A 27054-nucleotide genomic window follows, 5' to 3' on the forward strand; every position below is an offset into this window, starting at 1 on the left:
TCACTGGGCTGATCCAGCAGGGCTCTTCTAATGTTCTTATGAACACCTCAGCCTCTGTGCCCTATTGTTGGCCCTCCAGAGGAACTGGTTGGCCACTGTGTGAGACAGGATGCTGGACTAGATGGACACTCACTGGTCTGATTCAGCAGGGCTCTTCTGATGTTCTTATGAAGGCCTCAGCCTCTATGCCCTCTTCTTGGCTGTCCAGAGGAACTGGTTGGCCACTGTGTGAGGCAGGATGCTGGACTAGATGGACTCTCACTGGGCTGATCCAGCAGGGCTCTTCTGATGTTCTTATGAAGGCCTCGGCTTCTGTGCCCTGATGTTGGCCCTCCAGAGGAACTGGTTGGCCACTGTGTGAGACGGGATGCTGGACTAGATGGACCCTCACTGGTCTGATCCAGCAGGGCTCTTCTAATGTTCTTATGAAGGCCTCGGCCTCTGTGCCCTGTTCTTGGCCCTCCAGAGGAACTGGTTGGCCCCTGTGTGAGACAGGATGCTGGACTAGATGGACCACTGGTCTGATCCAGCAGCGCTCTTCTGATGTTCTTATGGATGCATGCCGCCACCCCCCACCCCTTTTTTCTAAAACAACAACAACAGCCGCTGACTGGGAGGTATTTGCTGTCTACCCTTGTTGTGTCTAACTTGGCCTCTGGATGCTCTGTTGTGGTGTTTGCAGGCTTAATAAATGCCCAGGTGAGAAGGGCTTACATTTGATCACCTGTAATGCATTGAATTTTACACTAGAGGTCAGCAGTAATCCGTGTACAGAGGGGGAATGTTAGTGAGAAAGTCGTTTCGCCTTTGATTTGAAAACCCGCAAGTTCCAGATAATTTACTGTGTGTTACCACAGCTTGTTCAGTTTCTTGAGAACTGGACAAATTAATAGACAGCTCTGCTTGTTGCTGTTGCTATGAAAAGTCTGCCTTCCAGGATAAATACCAGTGTATCTGTTTGTTTGCTTTTCCCCCTAATAGCCCTAGAGGAATGTGTGTCCAGATGGATCAAAATGTCAGAACCCACAGCTAACAATGAAGTACACACATTCAGGAACGGTTATACTTTTATTGCAAAGCTATAGAAGCAGTAACACAGGCACTGTTAAGAATGGCGGCAACCCATAGAGCCTAATAGGATATGGGGTATTCATATGCACCCCCCCCCATGGCATGGGCCCATTAGGTACCCTCCCACGCGTGGGACAAGTTAGGAAACCGTTAGGTGGCTAAAGCTGGGAACCAGGAGTCTCTCACGGTACCTAGCAGGCAGTGCTCAGAGTTGTGGGTTCTCAAGCCTATATGCACACAAGAAACCAGACCTTGGTAAAAATATATATAAAGGTTTGTTAAGTATTTAAAGAACAGGGCAACACAGGCTTTTTAATCCTGTAGCATAAACTTTGTTCAGGGAGTGATTAACACATGGAATTCACTGCATGGACGGCTTCAAGAGGGAATTGGAGAAACATCTGGAGCAGAGGTCCATCAGTGGCTATTAGAAACAAGGTATAGATAAGGACTCTGGGGCAAGTGATGCTCTGTATTCTTGGTGCTTGCGGGGGGGGCAAGAGTGGGGGGGGCTTCTAGTGTCCTGGCCCCACTGGTGGACCTCCTGATGGCACCTGGTATTTTTGGCCAATGAGTGACACAGAGTGTTGGACTGGATGGGCCATTGGCCTGATCCAACATTGGCTTCTCTTATGTTCTTATGTAACAGTGCAAGGGCTTCTGGAATTCTGGCCCCACTTGGTGGACCTCCTTATGACCCCTGGGATTTGGCCTCTGTGGGACACAGAATGTTGGACTGCATGGGCCATTGGCTGATCCAACATGGCTTCTCTTATCCTTCCTTATTAATAAAAGTGATTTGGGGTGGACACATGAAATGCGCTCCCTCAGCCATTGGCCTGTCAGCACCTCAGTAAATGCGCTCCGTCAGCCATTGGCCTGTCAGTGCCTCGGTCCCGCCCACAGACCCACTGGTCAGCCTCTCGCCCACAGTCTGTGAGGAGCCACCAGCGGGGATGGACGCTTCCCAGGGGGACCGACTGGCCTTGGGGACGGGGGAGACAGCTGCGCCGTGCCCCCCTGGGCTGCGTGGCCTGCCCCAGGTAGTCCGCGGGACCTCCTTCTGGGGAGACGAGCAGGAGAAGGCTCCCAGAGTCCCCTCCCACCCCTTCCTGGCCCTCTTGCAAGGGCCCAGGAGGGACGGGTGTGTGTGTGTTGTGAGGACTCCTCCTTCCTTCTCCTGCCCGCCCGCAGAGACGGACAAGCAGGAGAAGGCTCCCAGTTACAGCCCCCTCCCGCTCCTTCCTGGCATGCAAGCCGGGGAGGGAGCGGGGGGGGGGCTTTCAAATCCTCCCCTTCCTTCTCCTGCCCGGAGGCCCAGATGGACGAGCAGGAGAAGGCTCCCAGTTACAGCCCCCTCCCGCTCCTTCCTGGCATGCAAGCCGGGGAGGGAGCGGGGGGGGGCTTTCAAGGCCTCCCCCTTGCTTCTCCTGCCCGCCCGCTGAGGCGCGTCACCAGGACCCCGCACTCGACCCCGTTGCATTCATTTCCGCAATGGGGCTTTCTCCTAGTGTTCTTATAAAAACAAGAAAGCTAACTTTCCTATCTAAATAGATTCGGGTAGGTAGCAGCGTTGGTCTGAAGCAGAAGAACAAAGTTTGAGTCCAGTGGCACCTTTAAGACCAACAAAGTTTTATTCTGGGCATAAGCTTTTGTGTGCATGCACGCTTCTTCAGATCTGAAGGAGTCTGCCTGCACATGAAAATTTATACCTTGAATAAAACTTTGTTGGTCTTAAAGGTGCCTCTGGACTCAGTCTATTTTCTATCTAATACTTCCATACCTGGTATTAGATAGCACAACCTTAAAGTTTCAAAGTCCAAAGTAGAGGCTTAAGTGTTGTCTACATAACACATCTTTGCAACGAGACCTGGCCTCCGTCCTGTGAAATCACGAAGTTATCATGGCTTCCCTCTGGTCTATGACATAATTATAGTCTCTGGCCATCTGGCATCAGATGATGTTCCAAATCCAATCAGGGTGTAAATGCTCCCTCAGCTGTGGAGTCTTGTGAGCCAAAATTCTACTTTGTGAGCTCCTGGCATTAAAGTTGTGAGCGAGCGATTTGGCTACTGCATAAATTAGTTTGCTCTGGAGCAATGCTCCCTCTAAGTTGTGGAGTCTTGTGAGCCAAAATTCAACTTTGTGAGCGACTGGCATTAATGTTGTGAGCGAGCGATTTGGCTGTTGCATAAATTAGTTTGCTCTGGAGCCATCCTTCCTGAGCCAAAACAAAAAGGTGTGAGCCGGAGGCCAAAAAACTGTGAGCTAGCTCACACTAAGTCAGCTTAGAGGGAACACTGCTCTGGAGCCATCCTTCCTGATGTAAGACAAAGATGTGTCAGCCAGAGGCTAAAAAACTGTGAGCTAGCTCACATTAACTCAGCTTAGAGGCAACACTGGTGTACACTATAGCTGGAACCCTCTATAAGATTAGGACATTGTTCCTGCCTCCCTCTTCTGTCTAGTAGACCACAGGTTCCCAGGAAGAGCTAATTACCATATTCTTGACTCTAACCTTCAAAGAGATAAGGATGGTATAGGCAGGGAGGCACAATTACTGACACCTTCAAGGTCTAGTAGGCCCATTAGTATTCACATTAACCCTTGGGAGGAAACAGGGTGCTTTGCCTACTGGTAATTCCCCCCCCCCCCCCATGTATTCCTCCGCAGGTTTCCATTTGTGGATTCCATGTACATGGAATTTTATTTTACTTTTTTCTTTTGCCATACCCGGCAACCTGTTGGTGCAAAGGTATGCAGTTCAGGGTTGCACAGAGATCTCTCCGACCGAAACAGACACATTCATAGCTCCTTAATGTTTTGGTCTTGGTGTCAAGCGAGGTGAGCAAGCTGCTTGCCCGCATAGAGGAGGCGGTGGGCTCTGGCTTTCGGTGGTGTTGAGCCATTTGCCAAAATCATAGCGGCTAAGTCAGTCAGTGTAGCAGGCTGAGCTTATAAGGGGTTGGAAGCTAAGCAAGGTCAACCACGGTGAGTATGGAATCACAGAGTCAGAGACTTGGAAGGGACCTCTAGGGTCATCTACACCTACCCCCTGAACAATGCAGGAAATTCATAAATACCTCCCCCCACACACACACCCAGTGACCCCCTGCTCTATGCCCCGAAAGGGAGGGGAATCCCTCCAAGATCCCTGGCCAAACTGGTCTGGAGAAAATTGCTTCCTGACCCCAAAGTAGTAGAAGAAGAAGAGATTGGCCCTTCACTACCCAAAGGTGTCTCAGAGCGGCTTACAAACTCCTTTCCCTTCCCCTCCCCACAACAGACACCCTGTGAGATAGGTGGGGCTGAGAGAGCTCTGACAGAAACTGCTCTTTTTCAGGAACAGCTCTTATCAGAACTATGGCTTGCCCAAGGTCATCCAGCCAGGTGCAAGTGGAGGCGTGGGGAATCAAACCCGGTTCTCCCAGATTAGAGTCCGCACTTAACCACAACACCAGACCGGCTCCCAATCAGCAATCAGCGTTTCCCTGGGTGTGTAAGAAAGGACCACAAGAACTAAGCACTGAGGCAACCCTTCCTGCCCTCCCTTCTCATGATCGGCCTCAGTTCACAGAATCAGCACTGCTGTCAGATGGCCATCTAGCCTCTGTTTGAAAACCTCTCCAGAGAAGGAGAGCCCACCACCTCCCGAGGAAGCCTGTTCCTCTGAGGAACTGTCAGGAAGTTCTTCCTAATGTTGTGCCGAAAACTCTTCTGATTTAATTTCAACCTGTTGGTTCCGGTCCGACCTTCTGGGGCAACAGAAAACCACTCTGCACCATCTTCTATATGACAGCCCTTCAAGTACTTGAAGACAGTGATCCTATCACCTCTCAGTCGTCTCCTCTCCAGGCTAAACACACCCACCTCCTTCAAACTTTCCTCACAGGACTTGGTCTCCAGACCCCTCACCATCTTCGTTGTCCTCCTCTGGACATGTTCCAGCTTGTCTAGATCCTTCTTAAATTGTGGTGCCCCAAACTGAACACGATACTCCAGGCAAGGTCTAACCAGACCAGAGTAAAGCGATACCATCACTTTGTTTGATCTGGACACTATACGTCTGTTGATACAGCCCAAAATGGCATTTGCCTTTTTAGCTACTGCATCACACAGTGCCCACTCATGTTCAGTGTATGGTCTACGATGTATTTGGATGGGAGACACCCCCCCCCCAAGGAAAACTCTGCCAAGGAAGGCAATGGCAAACCACCTTAGAGAAGGGCTTCTAGTGTCCTGGCCCCACTGCTGGACCTCTTGACGGCACCTGGTATTTTTGGCCACTGTGTGACACAGACTGTTGGACTGGATGGGCCATTGGCCTGATCCAGCATTGGTTTCTCTTATGTTCTTACGTTCTTGTCATTTGGCTTGAAAGCCCTTTGCTGAGGTCACCGTAAATTGGCTGCCACTCGGTGGAACTTTTTAAAATTATTATTGTGAAGTCATTCAATGGCTCTCAGCTGGTAACTGCTAAATGGAACTTCCATGTCTGAAGGCAGTGTCCCTCTGAATACCAGTTGTCACTGCAATGTTCCCTCTAAGCTGTGGAGTCTTGTGAGCAAAAATTCTACTTTGTGAGCTACTGGCATTAAAGTTGTGAGCAAGTGATTTGGCTACTGTATGGATTAGTTTGCTCTAGAGCCCTCCTTCCTGAGCTAAGACAAAAATGTGTGAGCTGGAGGCTAAAAAACTGTGAGCTAGCTCACACTAACTCAGCTTAGAGGGAACACTGGTTGCCAGGTGTAAGGAACAGCTAATTCCCTCCCCCCCCCTTCTCCATGGTCAGCAAGGGTTAACAGTTGGAACCTACTTTCTTACAGAGTAGTAGTAGTAGTAACACGTGTGGGCCTTTAGGCGTGTCTTATCTCTACACAAGGTCAGCCGGATTCTGAGAAGAAGCTAGGAGTTAGATTCAGGTGGGGGATATTAGCAGAAATGTTGAGTACTAATTACCGGAACATCCCGATTGGTCGTAGTGTAGGGCGGTGGGGCCTTTAGCCCCTATAACTTGAAGAAGTCATTAGGCAATGGGACTGGACCGCCGCCTTTCACGTCTGTCTTTGCTCGTCGGAACGCCAGCATGACGACAACCACCACCACCACAACGAGGACAACCGTGTGGAGTACTAGAAAGACCAGGACGCAGACGTGGTAATTAAGAAACTGCATTTTGTCTGTGTCTAAGAGTTATGCGTTGCCAGACCGAAGAAGAGGACTTTAAAGCGTTAGTTAGTGTGCAGGAGTTTGTTTTTTGTGCAGAGAGCCTTACAACTGTATCCTGACTGAATTTTGATTAAAAATAATAATTCTGTTTTAACCAACAGTTGTATTTTTACAAGTTGTGTTGTGCGTGTCTGACAGCTGCTCATTACCCATGAGAAGAATTGGCTTCAGAGAGGCGTGTTTGTGTAAATTTTAGGGAGCTCTCAGGCCTGCGATCTCCCTGTCCTCCGGGATGGAGAGGTCTCCCTGTGCGTCCTCACACCAGGGGAAAAAACTGGGGAGGATTGTTGCCTTCATGCCTGCCTTGTTGACTTCCAAGTAGCATTTCATCGGTCCCCAATTGAAATAGGATGCTGGGCTAGAGGTATCCTTGGTCTCATCTGGCAGGGGTGATTTTGCACTTTATGTCCTTAGCAGGAACAGTTTTTGTGGCTTTCTCCTGTTGCCAGTTTGATGTAGTGGTTAAGTGCGCAGACTCTAATCTGGGAGAGCCAGGTTTGATTCTTGGGTTTGATTCCCCACTCCTCCACTTGCACCTGGCTGGATGACCGTGGGCAAGCCGTAGTTCTGATAAGAACTGTTCTTGAAAAAAGAGCAGTTTCTGTCAGAGCTCTCTCAGCCCCACCGACCTCACAGGGTGTCTGTTGTGGGGAGGGGAAGGGAAAGTAGATTGTAAGCCTTTGGGTAGTGAAGGGTGGGGTATAAATCCAATCTCTTCTTCTCTTATCCTTCTAATGCCTTTTGGTGTAGTGGTTAAGTATGCGGACTCTAATCTGGGAGAGCCGGGTTTGATTCTCGGGTTTGATTCCCCACTCCTTCACATGCACCTGGCTGGATGACCTTGGGCAAGCCGTAGTTCTGATAAGAACTGTTCTTGAAAAAAGAGCAGTTTCTGTCAGAGCTCTCTCAGCCCCACCGACCTCACAGGGTGTCTGTTGCGGGGAGGGGAAGGGAAGGGAAAGGAGTTTGTAAGCCACTCTGGGACTCCTTTGGGTAGTGAAGGGTGGGGTATAAATCCAATCTCCTCCTCTTCTTCTACTTCTCCTAAAATAATGGCTGATTTTTTTTAACAAATGTGAATTAAAATTAAAAACACACACACTAAACTCCATTTGAAGCCATTTTCAGTCGTCATAAGACTGTGTGCTGCACCCAGAAGTCTTGCTCAGGCACTGGACACTGTGAGTTTTTTGTGTTTAGCCCTTTCGAACTTGCAAAGACAACGCTCCCCCCATGCGCACAATTATCTTCCATCTCGTGTGTGTGCACGCGCACCACTGGACTCAAATTTTGTCCTGCTGCTTCAGACCAACATGGCTATCTGAGGAAGTGTGCTTGCACACGAAAGCTTACACTTTGGATAAAACTTTGTTGGTCTCAGGGGTCATTTCCTGCGGGAGCGCACAGGAGCGGAGCTCCGGCAGTAAGAAGCCCAGGGGGCGGGCACATGCAACAAGCCCCACCCCCTGCTCCCAGCAGCCCTCAGTCGGGCTACGAGGAGCAAGAAGCATCCAGGTAAGTTGCAGAGCGCCCCCCCATCCCGCCTTCAGGTACAAGCTCTCCCTCCTCTGTGAGGGCAGATCTGCGCGTCCCCTCCCCCCAGTAGCTAGCAATCCAAAACAGTCCAGTGGCACCTTTAAGACCAAGTTTTATTCAGGTACATGCTCTCCCTCCTCTGCGAGGACAGATCTGCACCCCCCCCCCCAATAGCTAGCAATCCAAAAGAGTCCAGTGGAGCCTGAGCGGTGGGTGTTGCCTTCTGACACACTTCCGGTGATGTCAGGGGGTGTGGCATATGCAAATGAGTTGTGCTAATGAGTTATGCTAATGAGCTCCAGCACCTCTTTTTCTACGGAATGACCCCTGGTTGGTCTTAAAGGTGCCACTGGACTCAAAGTTTGTTCTGCTGCTTCAGACCAACACGGCCACCCCACCTGAATCTATCTAACATATGTTTGCGTGTGTGTGTGTATGTAATACTACATTATGAAGCTGCCTTTTACTGAATCAGACCATTAGTCCATCAAGATCGTCATTGTCTTCTCAGACTGGCGGCATCTCTCCAGGGTCTCAGGCAGAATTCCTTCACATCACTCACTGCCTGGTCCTTTTAATTGGAGATGCCGGGGGGTTGAACTTGGGACCTTCTGCATGCCAAGCAGATGCTCTGCCACTGAGCCATGGCCCCCTCCGTGAGTAGTTTAAGCATTGGCACCTGTTCAAGTATGACATTTTATGAGAGCCCGTTTGGTGTATTGGTTAGGAGCGCGGACTCTAATCTGGAGAACCGGGCTTGATTCCCCATGGCTCCACATGCAGCTGCTGGTGTGACCTTGGGTCAGTCACAAGTTCTCTCAGAGCTGTTCTCTCACGGGCAGTTCTCTGGAAAGAGCTCTCTCTGCCCCACCTCCCTCACGAGGGTGTCAGTCATGGGGAGGGGAAGGGAAGGAGATTGTAAACCGCTCTGAGTGAAGGGCGGGGTATAAATCCGATCTACCCCCCTCTGCTGTCGTTAGACCCTTGCTGTCGTTGTCAGTATTGTCTGCTCTGACTGGTGGCACCTGTCCTGGGCAGCAGCTATGTGATGCCCTTCTCTTTCTGTCCCTCCACCACCACTTCCCACTTTGTGGTGATATTTCCTAAACTTGGTTTGGTACGATCTTTTGGGGGAGCTCTCAGATCTGGATGGCCAGGTGTGCATATATTCAGGCCCTGACATTTTCCTTATTTTGACTCCTGTGGCTGCTGGCATCCCCGCTCCCAGCCCAGGGCAGTTTTTTTAAAGGCCTTTAAAAAGACATTGGTACCTATTTCCGTGTGTGGTGGGAAAGGCTTAAAGGATTACTGGGGAAAGATCTGAGACTCCTTTGGGCAGTGAAGGGCAAGGTATGAATCCAATCCAAAGATGGACGACCATCTTTCCGGTATGTTATAGGCCCAGGGCTATTTTTGGGCAGGAACGCACAGGAACGGAGTTCTGGCTGGCTTCAGAGTTGGCCACACCCACTACAGCCAAAACTTCTGCATGCATGGCTACAAAGGGAAGGCTTGGAGAGTGACCCCCCCCCGCGACTCGAAGGCAGGCAGGCGGGGGGGCTGGAAGGATTGGGGAGGCATTTAAATGCCTCCTCGTGCCTTCCCTGGCTTGTCCAAGGGATGGCTTGCTCGAGCTACCTGCAGCCGTGGGGCGCCCAGGCAAGCCAAAGGAAGGCAGTTTGAACTGCCTTCTCTTCCCTTCAAGGGGGGGGGGGCTTGCCTGGGTTCCCCGCAGCTGCGGGGCGCCTGGGCAAACCAAGGGAAGGCATGGGGGTGTGGCCTAATATGCCAAATGAGCTGCACTGTCAGGGGTGTGGACTAATATGCTAATGAGTTTCTCCTGTTGGGTGTGGCCTATTATGCTAATGAGTTCCTGCTGGGCTTTTTCTACAAAAAAGCCCTGTTAAGATACAAAATTGAAATGCTTCCCCCAAATCTAGGATTGCCAGCTCCAGGTTGGGAAATGCCTGGAGCTTTGGGGGATGGAGCCAGAGTAGGGCAGGGTTTGGGGGGGGGGATGTTAATGGGAAATAGTGCCATAGAGTCCACCTTCCAAAGCAGCCGTTTCCCCCAGGTGAATTAATTTCTCTCGCCTGGAGATCCGTTGTAATCAGTGCTCCCTCTAAGCTGTGGAGTCTTGTGAGCAAAAATTCTACTTTGTGAGCTACTGGCATTACAAGTTGTGAGCAAGCAGTTTGCCTGCTGCATAAGTTAGTTTGCTCTGGAGCCATCCCTCCTGAGCGAAGACAAAAATGTGTGAGCCGGAGGCTAAAAAACTGCGAGCTAGCTCACACTAACTCAGCTTAGAGGGAACACTAATAGCGGGAGACCTCCAGCCGCCACCTGGAGGTTGAAGCCAAAGGTGAGAGACCACAGGAGGAGATGGTTTTATCTGAGCGTGTAGCAACCACAATTCTTATCAATTTCCACTTATCAGCTTTTGAAATAAACATCCCCTGTTGACTCTCTCATATCAGAAACCAATGTTTCTTGATGTCGAAACAAGATCTTTCTTCAAGAGGAAAGTTCAGAAACTTTTTAGTGGTGGTCTCTCTTTCTTGACTTTTGGAATAGGAATTTTCCACTGGGATCCATCAGGAAAGAACTATCGGGCTGGATAGAAGGCCTCGTCGTAGACAATTTGCGTATTATATTTTTAGGGAATCTGTAATATTTTTCTAAAATCATTTCTGGCCAGACTTTGTATGATGCTCTGATTGTATCTCTTTTCTATGCTAATAGAGGCTAACAAAATATGTGGCAGGGTATGGTCGTTCATGAGTCACTGCTCATTTCTTCAGATACACGGAAGCTCATCCCCTGCCACGAATGTTTGCTTCTGCCACGAATTTTTGTTAGTCTTGAAGGTGCTCCTGGACTCTTGCTCTTTTCTACTGCTACAGACAGACTAACACAGCTACCCATCTTGATAAATAAATGAGTAATCAGTAATAGCTATATCTTCATAGTGTTATGACAATGTACTCACAAATGTACAAGTTACCAGCTTTCATTCAAAAACACCACCACTGTAGCCCTTTTTGTTGTGGAGTTACAGGGGGGAAGGGACACATGGATCTCCTTACAACGCCACAACCAAAAGAGCTAGAGAATTATGTTTTTAAAAAATGAAATCTAGGAACTAGAACATTGTTGTAACACTATAGCAAGATCGCTATTACTGATTTTAAAAAAAGAATCCTGGAAAAGATATTGGTAGGCCTTGGCCACACGGGCAGGAAAATGTGGGGGGGGGGAGGCGTGGCTGTTTGCCCCGGAACAAACTAACGCTCGACTGCGCGATCAGGCGTCGGGTTGAGGTTTTGTCGAGCTCCCGTGGTTAGGGGGGAGGTGCCGATCACACGACGTGGCAAAGAAGCGGAGCGGCACGGCAAACGGGGTTGTGTTTTTTTAAAAAAACTGAAATGTGCGCATGCTCCGTTGGGTGCTTGTGTGCATCCGTGGAGACTTGGGGGGAAAAACCTTTTTGCGAGGGGACATGGGCGTGCACTGGAACTACCACCGGAAACGCGATCAGACGCCTGCCCTTGCCCCGCGGTTTCCGGAAACTAGTACCTCCGAGGTACTAGTTTTTTACCCCGCATCTTCGGCGGGAAGCCTCGGGTGCACCAAGGGAGCTCTACACTTCCCAGATGTGGCGGGGAGACAGCTCCCGGAAAATCCGCCTATCTTCCGTCTCTCTAGCGTGCCTAATGCTCCGTGTGACCAGGGCCATTATAAAACAAGTTCAACATGGTCCAAGTTTAAGGAATAACTGTATTATTATTGTAATGGCTGGCACCATTGTGTTAACATTGTGTGAAGGCCAGTTGGTTGAAACGCATTTGGTCAGGGTCAAAAATGGTCTTATGTTTGAAATAATTGTATGATTTTTATTGTTCTTATTTGAGGCTACTATTTGGGCCTACATTTGCTTTTTTCTAATTTGTAATAAATACATGTATTTTTTAAATATCCGGTTTATATTTATGTTATAAGTTTAGATATAGAACTATTGGGCCCTCACATTCCAGCAACCAGGGTTAACCCTATATTTGTTTAAATACTGCAACCCTTTTGTCATATCTCTAATAAAAATATAAGAAACTGTGAAGAGGTTAGGATTAGGTTTTGCAGTAGCAGTAATTTAAAAATTACTTAATAATTTAAAAAATGGAGCTGTGGTGGCTCAAGTGGTTAAGACGCTGAACTGCAGACTGTGGAAGGTCAGTAGTTCAGCAGTTCAAGACCCGGGTTGCCGCATGACGGAGTGAGCTCCCGTCTCTAGTTCCAGCTCCTGCTAACCTAGCGGTTCGAAAGCAAGAAATTGCAAGTAGATAAATAGGTACCCCTTCGGTGGGAAGGTAACAGCGTTCCGTGTGCCTTGGTGTTTAGTCATGCCGGCCACATGACCACGGAAACGTCTTCGGACAGCGCTGGCTCTTCGGCTTTGAAACGGAGATGAGCACCGCAACCCTAGAGTCGGACTCGACTGGCTTTCGAGCGAGGGAACCTTTACCTTTACCTTTAATTTTAAAATATGGTAATTAAAACACAAAACCCAATGGCTGAAAAATGAGCCTGGCTCCTAAATTTTTGGACTGGCCCCTAAACCCAAAGAAAATGTGTCAAGGGCTGCTATGAAGGAGATGAATGTTCATTTATGTGGAAAGGTTAATTTCTTGTGCTTAGCAGAAATGACAAGGAAATGCAGTTTCCAGCTTTGGGCAAACATAAGAATATAAGAGGAGCCATGTTGGATCAGGCCAGTGGCATATCAATCCAACACTCTCTTTCACACAGTGGCCAAAACCCAGGGGCCATCAGGAGGTCCACCAGTGGGGACAGGACTCCAGAAGCCCTCCCACTGTGCCTCCCAAGCACCATGAATACAGAGCTTCCTGCCCCAGATATAAGAACATAAGAGAAGCCATGTTGGATCAGGCCAACGGCCCATCCAGTCCAAAACTCTGTGTCACTCAGTGGCCAAAACCCAGGTGCCATCAGGCAGTCCACCAGCAGGGCCAGACTCCAGAAGCCCCCCCACTCTTGCCCCCCCCCCAATAGAGTAGTTTCCATGTCACTCTTTCGAACTGCCCAAAGGATACTTTTCCAAGATACAATGAGCATACTGGAGCCAGGTATCTCTCCAGAGTAGGGCCTATTCTTAACTTTCTGCTGGGTCTGTGCTTTTAAGAGTGTGTCTTTTTCTCCGCAGGAAACTTGCGTTAAAATACCACCCCGACAAAAATCCAGATAACCCAGAGGCTTCCGAGAAGTTTAAAGAGATCAACAACGCGCATGCGATATTGACGGATTCTACGAAACGAAATATCTACGACAAGTCCCCACTCTTGCCCCCCCCCAATAGAGTAGTTTCCATGTCACTCTTTCGAACTGCCCAAAGGATACTTTTCCAAGATACAATGAGCATACTGGAGCCAGGTATCTCTCCAGAGTAGGGCCTATTCTTAACTTTCTGCTGGGTCTGTGCTTTTAAGAGTGTGTCTTTTTCTCCGCAGGAAACTTGCGTTAAAATACCACCCCGACAAAAATCCAGATAACCCAGAGGCTTCCGAGAAGTTTAAAGAGATCAACAACGCGCATGCGATATTGACGGATTCTACGAAACGAAATATCTACGACAAGTACGGTTCCCTGGGTCTGTACGTAGCAGAGCAGTTTGGAGAGGAGAACGTGAACACGTACTTCGTGCTATCCAGCTGGTGGGCAAAGGTAAACGGAACGAAGGGCAGAAGGGTTCTGTCCCAAATATTTATTTATTTATTTGCATTTTTACCCCGCCCTCCCCACGAACGGGCTCAGGGCGGCTTACACAGGGGCATAAGCCCATACATAAAACAATATAAAACAGTCAAACCATTAAATCGCAGCAAACAGATAAAGTGCTCCATGCAGACAAGATGGTCTCCGAGGATGGTAGCAATCATTTCATTAGGGTGAAATTGTCCTGTCGATGGTCCAAGCCAGTCCAGCTGCATCAGTGCCATGCGAATTAATGGCCGTTCTTCCGGGGACCACTCCCAACCCCGTTGTTTCAATGGTGGTAGTAGTAGAAGTGGTAGAAGTGGCGGCCCCTATATAAAAGCCTGGCGGAAGAGCTCCATCTTGCAGCCCCTGCGGAACTGCATAAGGTCCCGCAGGGCCCTGATCTCCTCCGGGAGCTCGTTCCACCAGGTAGGGGCCGCCACTGAGAAGGATCTGGCCCTGGTCGCAGCAAGCTTTACCTCCCGGGGGCCTGGAATCACCAGGCGATGTTGCGTCCCCAACCGAAGTGCTCTTGGGGGTATGTATGGGGAAAGGCGGTCCCTCTTCTTTGCTCACGACTGAGGTGTTGCTGTTTATGGTGATTTTTTTTGTCATTCTGTTCATTTTTTACATTGGTCCAGATGTAAAACTGGCAGCTGCTCATTCACGCACGGTCCGTGTCGTGGCTCCTGCATTGTGGAAAAGCCTGCCCGAGGAAGGCACCCGTGCTTCTAACGTTTTGCAGAATGAGTAAAACAGCCCAGGAGGATGTGCTTGTAGAGCAGGGGTCCCCAACGTGGAGAAGAAGAGTTGGTTTTTATACCCCACTTCTCACTGCCCGAAGGCTACAATCTCCTTTCCCTTCCTCTCCCCACAACAGACACCCTGTGAGGTCGGTGGGGCTGAGAGAGCTCTGAGAGAACAGCTCTGAGAGAACTTGTGACTGGCCCAAGGTCACCCACTGGCTTCATGTGGAGCAGTGGGGAATCAAACCTGGTTCTCCATATTAGAGTCCTGCTGCTCTTAACCACTACACCAAACTGGCTCCATGGCTCCCGCCAACATTTTTCCTGGCACCAGCTCAAGTGTTTTTAGAAAATGGGTGGAGCCAAGTGGGGTTTGGCCTAGCAGGGCTTCTCATCGACTGTCAGAACATTGATTGGCTATGCAGGTGTTTGAAAACCTTGCTTTGGCAGCAGCTGCCACCACAGCACAAGGATCTTCACCGCCTGGAGGTGAAGCTGCGGCAGCCATTTTGTGACCGGTTCTGCCTGCCGCAACAGCCATTATGTGGTTGCACCGGCCACGTGATATCCGAAATCCAGTGGTTCCCAAAAGCTCAGAAAGGCTGGGGACCCCTGTTGTAGAGGGAGTTGAGCTGTGGTGTAATAGATCAGCTCTCAGGAGTTGACTTTTATTACTGTTATTAGTTTATTATTAAGTTTTTTCCTGCACTGATTGTCTTGTTGCCTTAGAACAGATATGGGGAATAGGGCTGCCAGGTCCGCCAAGGGGGTGGAGGATTACCTGCCCAAAGGACCCCCCAACCCCGCTGGTCCGGATCAGGCTGGCGGGGGGAACACCGCCCCCAAATACTTGGTTCAGGCCAACGTGCCCAGCGCGACGATGTCACCCGGAAGTGATGTCATCACATTGGGCGCGTTGCTGACCGACGCTCTAGCAATCAACCTGGAAACTCTACGGTGCCATACAATTTCCCGTGTAGGAACCAATTCTCCCCTGCTGTGCCAAGTAAGTGACTTGGCAACTCTAATGGGGAAGGAGATTGTAAGCTGCTCTGAGACTCTGAGTGAAGGGTGGGGTATAGATTCAACTCCTCCTCCTCCTCTTTTCCACTGTTCCGCAGTCCCCGGCCAATCGCATTATTTTGGCTTAATAGGAAGTTGTTGTGTTAAATTCAAATATTATCCTGCCTTGTAATCCACTTCCTGATGGGACTGAAAGTTTTTTTATTGTCATAATTGTCATCCATCTTGAGCCCCAGTGATGACGGTAGTCTAATAATAATAATAATAATAATAATAATAATAATAAAATAATAATAATTAACAATAATACATTGCCTCTTGGTGGCATTATAGTTGGTGAAGGTTGGGAAAGCACAAATTGCATTGCAAAGAGGGAAACCCATTTTAGGGTAGGTAGGTAGGTAGGTATCATTTTATTGTATATGGCCATAAGCCTTCACAATATCAAAACACTCTCAGAAAATATATAGATTAACATATAATAGAATGTTTCAACTTTGATTAATAATAACAACAACAACAACTTTTGATTTATTAATCGCTTTCCCCACAAGTGGGCTCAAAGTGATTTACAGTTACACTTTTAGACAAGGGACTAACAATGTTTTAATATGGGATTGGAAAGACAACATATAATGCGTTTTAATTGCACACACCGTAACTGCACGGTGGAAACGTCTCTGGCTTTGGATCAGTCATGTCCCGAACGGCTGCGTCGACCGGTTTGATGACATTGGGGCTTCAGGACTCATATGTCGTATCGCCACACTGCCACTGCCTGGCCGGAGCATCCCACTGCAGGGATTTTTTTTGTAGCCAAGTAGAGTCTTCTGCCTTCTGGTCCCGGAGCAGGACATCTCAACCGACAGCTAACACCTTCCCAGAGGGGAGTTGGTGTGCCCACCCTCTCTAAGGAGTGGTTCCCATTTTATCTACTCGCTGAGGCTTTCAAATTGCTGGGTGGACGATGAGCTAGGGACAACAGGCTGGCTGCTCACACTAGCGCGGGACTCGAACTGACACAGTTCGAATGTTAAGCAGTGGGATATACCCACTGTGCCACCACTCCCTAAAACGTATAAAACACCTGTTAAAATTATCTCGCCCTCTGGTCTTTAAAACCGATGAGACCTTTTAAAATCACTCACTCAGTTGCAATGGTACTATTTGGTTCCTTTGCTCTAATTTTTCTCGCGGCCATGGCAAAGAGAGCCAATCTTGAAGAAATGAAGGGGTCCTCCTCTGAGAGCAAAAAGGCCATCTTTTCATAATCAGACAGGGGTTATAGGGCTATCAGTGTCTTTGCTAAAAATTTGGCCCTGGGTTCTACGTATAAGGGACAGGCCAGAATGTAGTGGGGAAGGTTCTGTCAAGCAGCGGATTCTGAAACGCAGCGGCGCAGAAGTCCTAGAGTGCACCTGGAAGTTCCTTGTGGTTTGCGAGAGTCTCTGAATGAAACCTCGTGTGCAGAAGAAACTTTTGTGGTCTGTCGCATTCGAAGCGTGTGGCATTTTGGAGTCACTCCGACTTGCTGTTTGAGTGTGCCGGTTTCTCGTTCTGATGAATCAGCTGGAGTTTTGTGTTTTTTTCAGTAATTGCCTTCCCTGCATTGTAGTGCCTTCCCCCCTCCCCTGCTTTAAGGAAGAGCCTATTTTATGGCTCCACATCAGTGAACTAGGTAGTATAGTAATATAGAAAACGCAACCAGTTCTCTTAACAGTTGAAACAGAGCATGCCGGCAGGTCTGTGACCAGCATTCTTATTCCATCTGATTACAGGTGGAGAGAGCCCCTAATTCTGATTTAGATTAGCGTGGGTGAAGAAAGGTTAAACTCTTCATCCCTGCATGGTTTCATTAATGGAAACTGCTCCATCCCCCCTCCTGTTATGGTTCTTTAAGGAAAACACTGGCAAATAGGGTACCCGTCTAAAGAAAAATAAGTGGGGTGGGGAGCCCAAGACGCCCACCTGCTATGGGTGTTTTTTGCATAGGCGGATCCATGCTGCCAGTTTGGTGTAGTGGTTAAGTGCGCGGACTCTAATCTAGGAGAACCGGGTTTGATTCCCCACTCCTCCACTCACAGCTGCTGGATGACTTCGGGCAAGCCATGGTTCTGTCAGAGGTGTTCTTGAAAACAGTAGTTTCTGTCAGCTCTCTCAGCCCCACCTACTTCACAGGGTGTCTGTTGTGGGGAGGGGAAGGGAAAGGTGACTGTGAGCCGCTCTGAGACTCCGAGTGAAGGGACGGGTATAAATCCAATCTCCTCTTCTTCTTCTTCTTCTCCTTCTCCTTCTCTGCTGTTTATACTTCAGGCTGCTTTTAGCTGTGGTCTCCAAAACGGCCTAGCACAAGACTGAAGTTATGCTGGTGTTCATCACTTCAGTTCAGAAAAGACACAAGTAAAGGGAGATGTGATAAAAGTTGGCAGAATTAGAGATGTAAAATTTCCGGAAATGTTGAAATTCGGAAAAAAACCCACTTTTTTTCTGGGGAAAAACGGAAATTTTCAGAAAAATTGAAAAAAATGCTACATTAGCACTTTTTTTTTCTTTTCCACATTGAAAGTCATTCTGTTACTTTAGGAACATAAAACACGACTATGGACATTTTTACTTGGCTTGAAATTATCACAACTAGCATATTAAAAAATATAGTGTATCCACAATTATTACAAACAGAATACCCACCCACATGCAGAAACAAAACTGAACCCTTTTTCTTTTCTTGTGACAATCGCACCTCCTAAAGGAAGAAATGCATCTTGTTCTTGCATTGGAGAGTTCAGTTTGTAGCCTAGCGCACAGAAATTAGATCAATCTGATACCATACATATTTTTTAGAAATGATTTGGAAAATATTTGAACACCTTGTCTTAAAATATTTTATTCATCATGTTAAAATAAAATGTTCCATAATCAATTTTTTTCTTTTCTTTTTTCAATTTTTCCAATTTTTCGGAAAAAAACAAAAAAGGCTTCAGGAAAAAAATGGGGGGAAATGTTTTTTTTCCGGGCCTTCACATCTCTAGGCAGAATTATGCACAGGATGGAGAGAGTTGACAAAGAGAACTTTTTCTCCCTTTCCCAAAATACTATCCCTCGAGGCCCTCCAATAAAGCTGGTGGACAGTAGATTCGGGACACATAAAAAGGAAATACTTTATACAGGAAGTGATTAAAAAAATAGAATTGGCTGCCAGAGGATGCCGTGATGGCCACAGGCACATAGATGGCTTTAAAAGAGGATTAGGTAGATTCATGGGGGAGAGATCTGTCAGTGGCTACTAGCCATGGCGACTAAAGTGAACCTCCACATTCAGAGGCAGTCAGCCTCTGAATCCCAGTGCCAGGAGGCAACATCAGGGGAAGGCCTCAGTCCCTATGCCCTGTTGTTGGACCTCCAGAGGCACTGATTGGCCACCGCATGAGACAGAATGCTGGACTAGATGGACCCTCACTGGCCTGATCCAGCAGGGCTCTTCTGATGTTATTAAGAAGGCCTTGGCCTCTCTGCCCTGTTGTTGGCCCTCCGGAGGAACTGGCTGGCCACTGTATGATACAGGAGGCTGGACTAGATGGACCCCCACTGGTCTGATCCAGCCAGGGCTCTTCTTATGTTCTTATCAGGGGAAGCCCTCGGCCTCTCTGCCCTGTTGTTGGCCATCCAGAGGAACTGATTGGCCACTGTGTGAGACAGGATGCTGGACTAGATGGACCCTCACTGGTCTGATCCAGCCAGGGCTCTTCTGATGCATGGGAAAGAGCAGGTAGAGAAAGAGGTACTTTTCTCCCTTTCTCACAATACAAGAACTCGTGGGCACTCCATGAAATTGCTGAGCGGTTGGGTTAGAACGGATAAAAGGAAGTACTTCTTCACCCAAAGAGTGATTAACACATGGAATTCACTGCCACAGGAAGTGGTGGCGGCTACAAGCATGGACGGCTTCAAAAGGGAATTAGATAAGCATATGGAGCAGAGGTCCATCAGTGATCTCTTATGTTCTTATGATGTCCTTGTGAGGGGGGATTGTTGGGTGGATCCCTACATACTCTCCCTGTCTCCTCCACGCAGGCACTGTTCGTATTCTGTGGGCTCATCACAGGCTGCTACTGCTGCTGCTGCCTCTGCTGTTGCTGTAACTGCTGCTGTGGAAAGTGTAAACCGAAACCCCCCGAAGGTGAAGAACAGGAATATTACGTCTCCCCTGAAGACTTGGAGGCACAGCTACAGTCGGATGAAAGGGGTAAGTCTTGGTTTGTCTCCTGGCCAGCTACGGGCGAAATCTCTAAAGGTCATGGGTGAGTGTGGAAAGGGGGTGCAGAGGGACTTCCTGGAGCTGAAGCTACCAGGTGCCATGAGGTGACTCACTCTCCCCCCCCTCCCCCCCAAGCTTTGTGCAAATACAAACAATTTAGAAGTTGCTTCCTGGGATGAACTGGGGTCGGGATTCACCACTCTGCAGTCGGAAATCCTTCCGCCCGCAGAAGTGGATCTGAGCCTTGGTGTTTTCCTACATGGCCGTGTAACCTCAGCTTGTGGGTTCTGTGGGGCCAGAACTTGGAATAAATCTTGCAGTGATTCAGAAACAATAGAACATTTTTACTTTTCGTTTAATGTCATGTAACAAAAACACCCAAAGAGTGATTAACACTTGGAATTCACTGCCACAGGAAGTGGTGGCGGCTACAAGCATGGACGGCTTCAAAAGGGAATTAGATAAGCATATGGAGCAGAGGTCCATCAGTGGCTATTAGCCACAAGGTATAGATAGGGGCTCTGGGGCAAGTGATGCTCTGCCATCTTGGTGCTTGGGGGGGGGGGTCAACAGTGGGAGGGCTTCTAGTGTCCTGGCCCCACTGCTGGACCTCCTGATGGCCCCTGGTATTTTTGGCCACTGTGTGTCACAGAGTGTTGGACTGGATGGGCCTTTGGCCTGATCCAACATTGGCATCTCTTATGTTATTATGTTCTTAAAAACATAGAACTTAGTAACACAACAGAACAGGGGTCTTTTAAAGTCCAAACCATTAACTTCTCCCTTCTTCACAGCCTGTCATCAAAAACTGAGGATATGCGATTAAAGTAGTATTATTTTGTTTTGTGAACTGAAACTGATAAGAGGAACAGAGCTGAGTAGCCATGGTGACTAAAGGGCACCTCCCTGTTCAGAGCCTCTGAATCTGAGTACCAGGAAGCAAAATCAGGAGAAGGCCTCGTCCTCTATGCCCTGTTGTTGGCCCTCCAGAGGAACTGGTTGGCCACTGTGTCAGAGAGGATGCTGCACTAGATGGACCCCTGGTCTGATCCGGCAGGGCTCTTCCTATGTTCTTATGTTCTTAACCTGGTTCTACCAGATCCGACACTAACCAGTTCAGCCCTTGAAATCTCCAGTTCAATAATTTCCTGTAAGAAGTGCTGGGAAAAGACACGTCTTTGCCCAAGACTTTGGGGGAAACGACTCCCCTTGTGGGTAGATAATACTGAACTAGATGAAGGAACTGGCTGGCCACCATGTGACACAGGAGGCTGGACTAGATGGACTACTCGTCTGATCCAGCAGGGCTGTTCTGATGTTCTTATGAAGGCCTCAGCCTCTGTGCCCTGTTGCTGGCCCTCAGAGGAACTGGCTGGCCACTGTGTGATGCTGGACTAGATGGACTACTTGTCTGATCCAGCAGGGCTCTTCTAATGTTCTCCTGAAGGCCTCAGTCTCTATGCCTTATTATTGGCCCTCCAGGGCAACTGGTTGGCTGCTGTGTGAGACAGGATGTTGGACTAGATGGACCACTGGTCTGATCCAGCAGGGCTCTTCTGATGTTCTTCTGAAGGCCTCGGCCTCTATGCCCTGTTGTTGGCCCTCCAGAGGAACTAGCTGGCCACTGTGTCAGACAGGATGGTGGACTAGATGGACTACTGGTCTGATCCAGGAGGGCCCTTCTGATGTTCTTCTGAAGGCCTCGGCATATATGTCCTGTTGTTGGCCCCCCAGAGGAGCTGGTTGGCCACTGCCTGAGACAGGACGCCTGACTAGATGGACCACTGGTCTGATCCGGCAGGCTCTTCTTATGTTCTTGGAGCTAGCAGTTGTAACTTGGCCTTGCAGTTAAATTCACAAAAGTTATGGGCCTATAAAGCAGGATACTGCCAAGCACTGCTGCTAGGGTTCCCAAACTCCAGGTAGGGCCTGGGGATCTTCTTGAATTACAGCTAATCTCCAGAGCATAGAGATCAATTTCCCTGGAGAAAATGGCTGGCTTGGGGAGTCGACTCTGTGACATTATACCCCACTGGGATCCCTCCTCTCCCCACATCCTGTTCTCTTCAGACTTCACCCCCCCCCCCAATCTCCAAGAATTTCCATACCTGGAGCTGGAAACCCTAGTAGCTGCCCACAGATAGTTATGCTGGTTGTTTTTTGTTTAGAAGAAACAACCACTTCGGGAGGCACATCCCTTCCTAATCACTTAGCAGAACAAGATTCGAGTCCAGTGGCTCCTTTGCTGACCTAAGACTCACAGTCCCCAAGAAGAGAAGCTTCACGGGGAGATTGCAACGTGACTGTGCCGAACTTGAGTTCACGCACAAATTACCGCACTACAGATGCTGGTTTGCTGCTCCTAAGCGTTCCTCCCCTGCTCTAACCGAGGCAGTTACCTTTTGCATTGTACCTCTGCGTCCTGACTCCCTTCTCTGCAACACCCCTCCCGGGGTGTGTGTGTGTCTCCATTCCTACTTGTATCAGATGAAGGGAGCGCTGACTCTCAAAGGGCGATTTCGCACCAGAGCTGCCTCGCGGTGCAGCTGCTGTTTGCCCCGACACAAACATGTCAGTTTCACACCCGAAGCTGTGGGACTGCATTTTGACTCGCGGCTTCGTCCGATTTCCTCCGCAGTTTCGTGATCCTGGTTTTTGAGGATCATGAAACTGCGGAGGAAATCAGGCGAAGCCGCGGATCAAATGCAGCCCCGCAGCCTCGGGTGTGAAATTGACAAATAGTGTCGGGACAGACGGCGGCTGCACCGCGAGGCAGCTCTAGTGCGAAATCGCCCAAAAGCTCGTACCCTACAAATCCCATTGGTGCTAATGGACTCGAAACTACTTCTTCTCCTTCTCCTCCTCCCTGACACAGCTACCCAGGTGAAACTATAACCTCTTAGAAGCAGTTCTGACCTGGTGCTTTTATTGGGCCTGGTCTTAGCACTCTCATCGCTTGTTAACAATACGCTGGGTTCCACAGATCGGTTCCGAAGGTCCCTTTGCGGCTGGAGAAAACGGCTGCCGCCAGCGGAAGGGGACCCGCAAGATCCGACCTGCCGCGTTCTCTCTCACAAAGACGCTCTTTGTTTTTCAGAGGCCGCCGACACGCCTATCGTGATACAGCCAGCGTCTGCGACAGAGACGACCCAGCTCACAGCGGACTCCCACCCCAAGTACCACACCGACGGGTTTAACTAAACGAAAGGAAGCACTGTTAACTTTAAAAAAAAGAAAAGAAAGAAAGATAAAACATAAATAATATGGCCAACCCAGCACTTAGAATCATGGACATTAGAAATAGAGTACAGGGAGGGGAAAAGGTTCTGCCACAATAAAGAAGGCAGCCTCCAAACCTGCCGAGAATATTTTGTAATCCCTTCTTCGCCTTTTGTCACCTTTGGTGTCGTATCTCGATGATACATGGAAGTACTGTAGCATGCAGTATTTAAAAGCAGTTTAGCATTTGGTCTTATTTCGTTCTCCTTCTCTCCTTCCTCCTCCTCCTCCTCCTCCTCCTTCTACTTCTTTTTTTTTAAAAAAAATAGCATGCGTGGAGTTTACGTTATAAATGTCTTTGTGTTGTAATGTATCGAGGAGTTATCACGGCGAGTGTGACGGAGACATTTCTGCATTCTAAGCAGTGGCACCAGCCCAAAATGAGTCTAAAGAAACAAGCATTTTTCAAAGAGAAGTGAAAAGCCTGCCGTAGAAGCCGCCTTTCTCCCACGCAGTCGAGCTCCAAGTGTCTCTCTGAAGGGTGCGTTTTGTCCTCTCGGTTAGCTGCTAAGATTTCCAGCCGCTTTCCATTTGCCAGTTCGCTGCCAACACCTCTGTCTCAACCGGCTTACTTTGAAAAATGCTGACGTCGCGAGGAAGGGTTTGTTTTTTAAAAAAATCCTCGGTTTTGGAGCCCTTCCCTCGCACGCCCGTTTCTTCTTCAGACAATACTCCAACAGCTACTTTCTAGTTACACATTCTTGCGTAGGAGAGGGCCAAATTGTGGGTTTCGTGGCAAAGCCAGACGTTACTTGAATTATAGCTCTGCTTTTTAAAACAAGTGCGCACTATATTACATATATATATATATTTTTGTTCAAATTCAATCATTCCCCTGCACTATTTATAATTGCCATTTTTTACTTGTGCATGAACGTGGACAGAACTGACGCCGATGTATGTTCTCATTGTCTAGTTTGAATGAAGTCCAAGCAAATAAATAGTCAAGAGCAAATGTTTAGATTTCTGTTTGTTTGAATATTCCAGGATATATCCTATTCGCTGTGGTCACAAGCAGCTCTTTTGGGGGTTTAACAAAAGCCTAAGGGCTGCTCTACGCACTGTGCTGCCTCCTGTGGATCTCTTCCACTAACAGTGGTGGCTTCCTCTAGTGTAAATAGGCCTCTGACACAAGCAGCCTCTTATGCCAGGGGATATTGCTTCTATTCGCTGAACAGATCCGCAAGATCCAGCCCTATATATGTTAGGATTTAAAAAACAAAGCCCTAAAGTGTGAATGCAACAAATGTGGGCTTTTCTGCATTCTCGCGTTCCTCACTTGCATATTCCTGTTGTTTTGGGGTCCCCCCCCCATTCCGCATGTATTTTGCTCCCCCTCGTAGTTGATTTGATATTACATCGCTTTGTGTCCCGCATATCTCCCTGCAGATGTAAACTGCGGGTTTGTACACCCGACATAAAGCAGTGTAATATCAAATAGACCACTAGAGGGAGCAAAGCACGTGCGGAATGGGGGGGGGAACCTGAGGCAACAGGAACACACAAGCAAGGAAAGTCGGTATGCGGGGAAAGCCCTGTGTTTGATGGGCGTGCTATTCTGGAAACCCGGACTGTCTGCAGATCTCTGTGGCTAATCTCTGTGGCCAGCCTGGGTTTGCTGCCTCGTACTGTGGGAAGCGCCCATAACCTCATTGTGTCTCAGCAGAGAGGCCCGGACTGGGGAAAAAAACCCCAAATCTCTTGGTAGATTCACGTGGCTGCCTAGAAGCAGCTCGATCGCTCTCCGCTCCTGCTCCCCTTCTGCAGCATTCATACTCGACTCAACAGCATGCGGTACTTTACTCATCCGAAGCACCGCTATGACTGAACTAATTAGGCTCGAAAGCGTAACCACTTCAGTGTCCTCGTCTGCGTCTGGTGTAACGCTTTGCACGCATCCTTCTCCTTTAAGCGTGTCCCCTCCCCTTTTAAGTAAATCGCAATTTGCAACCAATCTGGAACGGTTACCTTCTGTGTGGTGGTGGGGAAATGATCATGAATGGAGGTGGTGTGGATGAGTGAGTGTGAATGCGACAGGCACAGCGTTTTTTCCTTGGAGACATCCGCAACATTTACTCTCTGCGTCTGTTCTGCCGTTCGTTCAGTCTCGTGCTAAGACTTTAAGTCTTGTGGAAGAGCCAAGGACGCGCTCAGAATCGTTGCTTCTGCAGTCTTCCACCCCTTGGTCTCTTAGTAACCCTTGCTCTGGTTTGGTAGTAGCTGATTTCTGCTTTCCCCCCACATTCCCTTTGAGGTCATTCTGTGTGGAACCGTTCCCAGAATTGCCAAAACGTTACTTCTTTGAGTAAGGCTAATATCTTTCCCGCAGTGGATGCGGAAGGAACATGGGGACCAAAACTGTCTTTTGGAAGCATACCAAGAGTTCACATTCTCCCCCCACCACCACCTACCCCCCTCCCAACCCCCAAGCAAAGCTGAGATTCAAATCCAGAATTACTGTATCTTTGACTGGAGACGGGTCATAGCCTGAAAGAGCTGAAGGCAGGTTGAGAGCAATTTGACTTCCTGCGCAGTTTCACTTCCCACGGTGTGTACCCACTTCTGTAGTTCCACTGTCACATTGGCTCACATAACACATTTTAGATACTAAAAATGCAGCCTGATTATGAGGAATGGAAGCTGGATAGGTACACATGCCAAAAGCAGTGATCCTTGTATTTCAGATAGTCTTTGACCAATTTCCCAAAGCGCTGCTCCATGCTCGCTCTTCCCTTTTGCCCCGATGGTACGTGCCAATTTTACACAAGCTGCTGCGCGGCCTCATTTTGCCCCGGAGCTTCACGCTATTTCCCCCACGTCTACTCAATCCTCAAAAAACAGGGTTGAGTAGACGCGGGGGAAATCGCGCAAAGCTCCGGGGCAAAATGCAGCTGCGCAGCAGCTTGTGTGAAATTGACACGTACCATTGTGGCAAAAGGGAAGAGCGAGCGCTTGTGGGGAATCGACCTTTGTCTCTCTGCACAAACTCTCCCCCATTTCTAGCCTTGGTTCTATCTTCCACTGGGAACAGTAGACACCCCTTCTCTTTCTCGGTAACTAGCAAGAGCCAAGCTGAAGCTAGAGTTCATGCTTTTGGACGCTAGGTCTGACATTCCTTTTTTGTTTTTACAAAATGCTGTCGTGTTGCTAGAAGCCTCAGTATGGACTGCCTCGCGATCCTTTCCAATGTCAAAACCGAAGGGGTCGTGCCCCTGGACCTGTGTGTGCCCACGTGGTTATGTGATTACTATACATGATCCTGAAGAATCAGGATCATGGCCAAATTGTGTCTTTTGGGGACTGCTTTCATTCACGCATGATAACGCGCCCTCAGTGCACTTTTGGTATCATTTGCAGCTGGGTTTTCCTGCGCAGATCAAGAAAATCTCGTTGCAAAGGATTGCTAAGATGCATTGAAAGTGCATTATCCAACATGTGCAAAAGCAACCTGGGTTCAATCCAGCCTTCCAGGAACAGAAATGTATGTGCTCCAGAGCTCCTCCCCAACATTAATATGGTGGCTTCATTTGGAGCTAACAAGGATCGAGGGAGGGGCTTAAACTAGCCAATGAACTTTTTTGAAAGCCCCCGGATCCCCTCCTTCCATGCGGAATGCTCGTTTGTCAACGTCCGTGAAACTTTAAACCTATGCAAATGTGTTGCTAGCAGATTAAATGTGGGCTTTTGCTTTTCTTTGTGATTTTTCAGTAGCGGTCCAGTGTAGCGTACACGGTATGTTCAGGATGCTGGCTGTAGTGGCAATATTTAATCCTTGGTCGTGCTACCCAGAAGTGACTTCTGCTAGTCTAAGGGAATCCGTACAGCTTTAGCGTGTCAGAAATAAGTTTTGAGGGGCTTGCCATTTTGATTACCCCGGAGGTGGGATTTGGGGATAACCCCACCAAAATTATCCCCAAATAATTGGGGATAAATGAGGAACGCGTAGGCGATTTGTCTGGACCTCTGTGCCTCCCCTCACCCTGCCCTGTGCATCACATGAAATCACATAGACCCAAAGGGGCTTACATCTGGATGGCAGCGTCAGCCTGTGTTCTGCTTCGGCCACCGCAGTGGACCTAGCAAACCACTTCCACGAAAACAGAATGTGAAAGGAGCTGAGTGCAGCCATTTTCAGATTTCCAGCAT

General features: G+C 48.6%; 1 protein-coding gene across 1 annotated transcript in view; it reads left to right on the forward strand.

The window, feature by feature from the left end:
- Positions 1-23299, forward strand: part of LOC107123465 (dnaJ homolog subfamily C member 5) — a 27201-nt gene extending 3902 nt beyond the window's left edge. The window contains exons 2-4 of the mRNA XM_015426716.1: positions 13359-13572; positions 19446-19617; positions 22727-23299. Coding sequence (XP_015282202.1) covers positions 13359-13572; positions 19446-19617; positions 22727-22830 — 490 coding nt within the window. The 3' untranslated portion in view covers positions 22831-23299. The remainder of the gene's footprint in view (positions 1-13358; positions 13573-19445; positions 19618-22726) is intronic.
- The last annotated feature ends 3755 nt before the right edge of the window (positions 23300-27054 follow it).

Source organism: Gekko japonicus, unplaced genomic scaffold, assembly GCF_001447785.1.
Source record: "Gekko japonicus isolate JY-2015 unplaced genomic scaffold, Gekko_japonicus_V1.1 scaffold2977, whole genome shotgun sequence".
Taxonomy (NCBI): Eukaryota; Metazoa; Chordata; class Lepidosauria; order Squamata; family Gekkonidae; genus Gekko; species Gekko japonicus.